At 36.8% G+C, this 7,173-nt stretch overlaps 1 protein-coding gene across 2 annotated transcripts; it reads left to right on the top strand.

Annotated features, from left to right (window-relative positions):
* The first annotated feature begins 1,753 nt into the window (after positions 1–1,753).
* Positions 1,754–5,888, top strand: LOC140834137 (zinc finger CCCH domain-containing protein 53-like). 2 transcript variants are annotated; one of them, XM_073198805.1, is made up of 9 exons: positions 1,754–3,008; positions 3,333–3,521; positions 3,615–3,794; positions 3,880–3,971; positions 4,049–4,309; positions 4,428–4,569; positions 4,723–4,926; positions 5,031–5,091; positions 5,543–5,888. In XM_073198805.1, the coding sequence occupies exons 1-8, from the start codon at positions 2,047–2,049 to the stop codon at positions 5,035–5,037; spliced, it is 2,037 nt and encodes a 678-aa protein (XP_073054906.1). In that variant the 5' UTR covers positions 1,754–2,046; the 3' UTR covers positions 5,038–5,091; positions 5,543–5,888. The 2 variants fall into 2 exon arrangements, with proteins under 2 accessions (XP_073054906.1, XP_073054905.1); XM_073198804.1 differs by having other exon boundaries at positions 5,028–5,091.
* Positions 5,889–7,173: the final 1,285 nt, after the last annotated feature.

Genomic DNA, 7,173 nt, shown 5'->3' with positions numbered 1-7,173 from the left:
GGACCATGAAATTCTATGATTTGATGGGGACATTTGTAGAAAAAAAATTGTTGAGAAAGTCTGTCAATGTTTAGAATAATATACTCTCTTAATATAACACATATAATCAAATATTATTCATATCCTGAATTTTATTATTTATATATATTTCTTAGTTTGGTGGCTGAATAAAAAAATTAAAATATAACGATAATATAAATTAAAACTCAAACAACATGAAGTCTTATATAGATCACTTTTAATGATACTGTGTTATTTGACAGTGTACAATATATAATTATATACGAGTAGGTTTCTTGTGAGACGATCTCACGATTTTGGCAAAAACTTGTGTGAGATGGTCTCACGAGTCGTATTTGTGAGACAGATCTATTATTTGGATCACCCATGAAAAAGTATTACTTGGAGTATTACTTTTTATTGTGAATATGAGTAGGGTTGACCCGTCTCACAGATTATGATCCGTGAGATAGTCTCACATGAGACTCACTCCACGATTTTTTATCTGTGAAACATGTCAACTTTATCGATATTCACAATAAAAAATAATATTATTAGCATAAAATGTAATATTTTTTTATGGATGACCAAAATAAGATATATGTCTCACAAAATACAACCCGTGAGACCGTCTCACTAAGTTTTTGTCACTATATACATATGAGCTAATCATTTAGAGCAATGTTCGAACACATAATGTATCTATATTGTTAGGATTATGTCCATAACACCATAACAAAAATTATAGCGGTTAGCATATACACAACTTTATTTTCTTACATTATCGTCCCACAAAGCTCCATACTGAACTATACATGGACACGAGAGACTGCACATGTGGGTGCCAAATAATTCCTGGTTGTTGAGTTCTTGGGCGGTACGAATCTCTGTTTGGTAATGAAACTCGGTGAATAAATTTTTTTTTGCTTCTATATAATATACTTTTGCTACAATTCGGGGACAAAGTTTTGTTTTCACTCGGGTTTGAATCTTGGCCTCACACACACCATTATATTATTAGTATCAATAGTATAATATTATTATTATTATTTATTATTTAAAGTAATAATAATAATATTATTATTATTAATGATATTAATATTAATATTATAATAATGATATTAATATTAATATTATCACTAATAATAATGGATAATAATAAGTTTTGGTTTCAAAAAATCTCCGAATCTGTCATCGGTTTGTCATACTAATATTTTTGAAACGGAGATAGAGACGGGGATGAGAATTTGATCCCCAAAGTTTCGGGTTTGGGGATTTTTCGAACCCGTAAAAACGGGGATCTGGACGGATACGAGGGTGATGATCATCATCATCATGTAATTCGGGGACGAAGATGGAGATGAAAAACCCATCCGCCCCACCCCATTACCATCCCTAATTAACATGACTAAAATTAAAAAAAAGTGCAAGTCACGAGTAATAGAAATTGATGAACAACACATAAATAAATATTTTTTGACGCTCATCAAATCATCAATTATCTTCGAAATGCCAAAGATTTCTTGTATTAGTGTTAAGGATGAGATCTCAATATCAATGAGGAAATGTTCAAATCATTTAACTATTCTCCAAATAAAAAAGAAAAAAAGAAGTGATCTTTTAATCATATCATTACAAATCCAAAAGGTTGAATAATTCTTAAAAAAAAGAAAAAGAAAAAAGAAAATACTAAAAGAACGAATGTAATTAATATGCAGAATGATTAGCCAAATATAAGCACCAACTCATCGTTACCTTTTACAAACATTTGCCACCCTCATTCCTAATCATTTCCCAAATTTAACACAACAATTCCTCTGTTTCCTCTTTTCTCACTCCCTTAAAAGCTTCTTTAATCCTTCGCAAACTGCTTAAAACCCTACTATTACCTTCCATTTCTCTCTTCCGAGGTGAGGAGGTGGTGAAAAAATACACTGCAAAAAGGTCCAAGAAAAGCCCTTTTTTTTGTGCCTCGGTGGAGTTACTGCTGGATTCTACAGCTGTGACAGTGGAAAGACACGGTCATAGTAGAGAAAACAAGCCGCCATGGATGCATCTGAGGCTACACAGATAGTGATGTCGAGGATTCAGAGTTTGGATCCAGAGAACGCTTCAAGAATCATGGGGGTTATACTGATACAAGACCAAGGTGAGAAGGAGATGATAAGATTAGCGTTTGGTTCTGAAGCGGTCTTGTTAACTTACGTTAACAAAGCGAAAGCTGTTCTTGGGATTCCTTCGAGTAGCCCGGGTGTGAACCCTTCAGCCCCTCTGTCGATTTCTGTTGGGTCGAACTGCCCATTTCCCCAGACTTCGCCTAGAATCTTGGTACCTAACAATGGATTTCATTTGAGCAATCCTTCTTCTCCGGCGGGGTCTTTCCCAAGAAGCAGCCCGAGGCCTATTTCTTATGCTGCTGTTGTGAATGGCTCGAATGCTAGTGCTAGCAGTGCTAATAATGGTTCAGGTTCCCCAAGTTTGCATTTTTATGGAGGAAACGACTTTAACGATGAGATTCTGAGTGGTGGACGTGGCGGGGTGCACAATCAAGTTCAAGATCAGCTTTTGTTTGTTGATGACCCTCTCGTGGATCCGATAATGAGTCCCAGCGGCAGGAGTGATTCACTTGTTTACCCATTTGGTGAGGATGTCAGCAGCGTTCCTTCGCCTCACTCTAACCCATTTCACAGGAGGAGTTGCTCTGTGAATGATGCCTCATTTCTTGCAAATCTTGAGGAAGGAGGTGGTGGAAATGGATATGGGTGGAGGCCTTGCATGTACTTCGCGAGGGGGTTTTGCAAGAATGGTAGTACTTGCAAGTTCTTACACAGTGATATGGGTGGTGGTGACGCAATTGAAGTAGGGTCTCCAGGCCAGAACGTTTCAGGTTTTGATGAATTTTTTAGAATGAAGGCTCTTCAGCAGCAGAAATTTGCTCTTATGGCTTCTGGAGGTCACTACCCTTTTGCTTACAACAAGGGCATAAACTTTCTGAATGAGAACCAGAGGTAAAATTCTTGGATTTCCCTTTTCTCTGCTTTTTATGTACCTTAACTAATTTCTTCCTCAGTAATTTCTGCTTGTGAGTTTTGAGAAGCTGCTGTGTTCTGATGTATATTTCTGGTTAGCTATTATTAGTTTCATTATACATATCCTGGTTTCAGAATTGTATGTTGTTGTGTCAATTCTTCATTTTTACTTCATATTTTAATTTGTATCTTATCTTGAGATCTTGTTACGAGTACATATGTGTGAACTTTCTGTTGTCTCGTAGATTTGGAATGGTATTGTCAAATTTCATAAGTTCTCATATTCAACATGCATACTGATAGATCGGCTGCTGCTGCTGCTGCATTGATGATGGGAGATGAATTCCACAAATTTAGTAGGTGTCGGCTCGAGAGGAACGACTATGCACCGATGGGACTGGGTGCTGGTTCAAGCGCGAACTCTCGACAGATTTACTTGACATTTCCAGCTGATAGTACGTTCAGGGAGGAGGATGTTTCGAATTACTTTAGGTGGGTGATTTCTTTTGCATTTGTTAAAACTTTGATTCTTAAGTATGGTGCTAGGATCTGTTTTAACGATGCTTTGATCTTCTGGATTTGAAGTATGTTTGGACCAGTGCAAGATGTTAGGATTCCGTATCAGCAGAAGCGAATGTTTGGATTTGTTACATTTGTCTTCCCAGAGACTGTGAAGCTCATTTTGGCAAAAGGGAATCCTCATTTCGTTTGTGATTCTCGTGTGCTTGTCAAACCGTACAAAGAAAAAGGAAAAGTTTCGGACAAGTACTCTTTTCACTCAGTCTTCTCATTGCAATGATTCCCAATGTTGTCCCAGTATTGAAGTTCCGTTGTTCATTGACCATTGTAGGAACAAACATCAACACATGGAGATGGGGGAACATGCATCTTGTTTGAGCCCAACTGAGTTTGATTCTAGAGAACACTTTGATGTTCCATTTGGTATGTGCAAATGGATGGTTTCTTGTTATCCTGTAAAAGTATTTGTTACATGATTTTTCTTTTGTTTTTCCCTGTAGGGCCAAGGATGTTACTAAATTCCCAAGAGACTATGCTTAGAAGAAAATTAGAGCAGGAGACAGAATTACAGCATGCTGTGGAACTCCAAGGAAGGAGGATGATGAACTTACAACTAATGGACCTAAAAAACCAGCAGCATGGACGCCGTTTTGTGCCAAGCCTGCCTGGTCTCCCAATTTCCTCTCCTAGACAATCTCAGATGCTGATAAATCATAATCTTATCGTTTCTTCTAGTGCCAGTAATCAGGATGTTTCAGGAGGTTAGCTACCTAAATCCTTACTTTACATTATGCATTTATATGGGCATAGTAAAAAATGAATGAATTTAAGACACTTTTTTTTGACAAATAATAGGTGGTCATTTTTTGTTTCTTGCAGAGTTTGATAGCGGCCAAGAAGCAGCTAAATCTCATACTATAACAGATGATGATTTCAATTTGGTGGAAGAGACTGAATCTTTGTCTGACAAAAATGTTGTTTGTGTCAATAAGAAATCCGGTCACTCTGATCCCTCTGAAAGGTATGATGAGTTTATTTGAATGAAATGTGGGGTTATATCCTAATTGAAATAATAAAACTGTCTTTTTGATAAATTGCAGCTATTAAAATTCTGCCTGTAATCTTGATTGTTTTATACTATGCTAGCTCTAAGTTTTGTTTATTGCGAAAACAGCTTGGGATACTCTCTTCCGGATAACCTTTTTTCTTCTCCTACCAAATTCGCTGCTGAAAACCAGTCTGCTTTCTTCCCTGCTTTCAATGAAGCTGATGATAACATACATGTTACAAACACATCTTCTAACATCTCCCCTGTACTCCCAAGCAGTTCTCCCCTTGGCATGGCTTCTCTCAAGCCATGTTACTTTCAAATGCCAAGGTACTTCATGGCTTTAATTTGTTTTCTTTGGCTCAGCTTCACCATATAATGAATTTAACTTCAACTAACTGATTGAATCATCCTGTTCTCTGCTTGGCAAGAAGCCATTAAAATGTAGGTGTTAGAGCTGATCAGGGCATTGGCAAGCAGGATCACCTTAGCTCGGTAAGATCACTTATCCTAAGAACATTTATATTCTGCTCCTAACTAGTGCTACATTATCTAATATGGTGGATAAATGTTACCGCGTACCTTATTACAAGGTATGGGACGGTTAACCCGTCAATATATCAGTCATGTAAAGTTCATTCATTAAAAGCTGCAAAGAGAAGTTGCACAACGCAACAAAAATTTGAGCTAAGATTGACCACTGTGATATGTTCTTAGCGCATGATGTAACAATCTCAGTGCTTCAGATGCACACTATCATTTAGCCTGATTCATCACTTGTCTGCCTGACTCACCCCTGTTTGCCTCTACTGTTTATCTAGCTTATGCCTGTTGGGACCTTTATGCTGGACAATATAGCACCATTTTTTCAATCAAACTGGCCGAAGATTACTTGTTATACAAATTCTTGTTTCTTGATATTTGCCTTTTCATATTTATTGTGCAGAAAGTTTGAGTAGCATATACAAGGAAGTAAAAAATGTCCTCTAGCTGTACAGCCAAAAACCGTAGCCTCAACAGAAGGAAAAAAAGATCTGTGAGGAAGATTCCTAAAGATTATTGTCATCATCACATTATGCAAAATACCATAGTACTTGACATCAATATATAATGCAGGAGTAAAAGACAGATGAACTGATTTATGAGAGTGGGGTATGTCTTTGTTAATTTATTTGTGCCCTTCTCTGTAGAGTAGTGTGTGATGTGAACCACATACAACTCTGGCATATAACAATCAAAAGGCAAGTAGTGAGTACAACTCTTACCATCATAGAATGGAAATTTTACCTTTATCTACTTCTTTTTACCCTCTCCATTATGTATGTTTTATCTTTGGCTCATTTGGTTGCACCTGAGTTGCCTCTCGTGAAGGGGACAAAAATGGAGTTTGGCTGTATAAAATGTGTGCGCAAACAAGACTAGCAAAGCCGGCTTACTTGTTCGTTACACCATCTTGACTGAATTTGTGTGTAATTTTCTTGCTATGTCGAGTTCGAGTTGTCAAAATGGTTTCCATTGAAGTACAATACTTGGTTAAGCAAAGATGGATTCATAAACTTTTTTATGAGTGAGTCCAAAAGCAGAACTACTCCGCAATAATTTGTGGAGGCGGTGAGGGACACGATAATGCCCATCACTCAAGAAGGTGATGCTTTTATAGCCGGCCATGGTTTTAACCGCCAATAAATATTTGGTTGATGAGCCCGAATTCAATCCATGGATACACAGTTAGTATCTAACTTGATTTGATGCTAGTCCTTGTTGAGTTACTTCTTCCGCTGCCCTCGACGAGAGCAGCAATGTTAGGTTATTGAGCTAAAAGATGGAAACTCAAATTTAAAATGCGTGTTCATCAATTGTTAATGGAGTCGATGTGGATCCTAATATTAAGTCACAACCGAATCTAAAACTCATATTGTGTTTAATTGTCAATAAGAAGACAACATTTTCTGAAGTAAGAAGTAACTTTTCAGAACAAAAATGCAATGCTTTTGAAAAAAAGAAGAAAGAGGAGTCGTGATGGGCATGATTAAGGAAATCTATGTGTGCATTAGGTGAATCCCAGTTGGGTTAAAATAGTTGAAACCCAAGTGTGATAACTAGTCTGATTCACTACTCCAAAAGAGTGGGTATATATTTTGATAAGGCAAGTGGAGCCTGCCTAAAAGCAAGATTTCCTGTCACTCTTTTTTAGTTCCTTATTGCCCCTTCATGCTGTGTAGCTTTTATTATATCATCTCTTTGAATCATCATTTATAGCCTGTCGTGAGCTTGGCTTGATCATGATTCTAAAACCGACGTTTTTTTTTTTGTAAGTCTTGGCCTTCTGATCCGTCTCTCAACTCGAACATAAAAATGGTTTCCAGTTTACGGTTCTAAGGGAACAACTGTAGGATAAATTTTTTCTTAATTGGTAATATATATATATATTCTATCATCAATTATCATTATTTGTTATAAAAAAAGATAAATGGTGTGATTTAAAAATACACTAAGCCATGTGTGTGTGTTTGTGTTCTTTTGATATATTATTGCATCATAGGGAGAGAAAGTAGAGAAAAGTTATTAACTCAAATA

This window comes from Primulina eburnea, chromosome 6 (genome assembly GCF_022965805.1).
Source record: "Primulina eburnea isolate SZY01 chromosome 6, ASM2296580v1, whole genome shotgun sequence".
Taxonomy (NCBI): Eukaryota; Viridiplantae; Streptophyta; class Magnoliopsida; order Lamiales; family Gesneriaceae; genus Primulina; species Primulina eburnea.
This window is presented reverse-complemented; position numbering and strand designations above follow the sequence as displayed.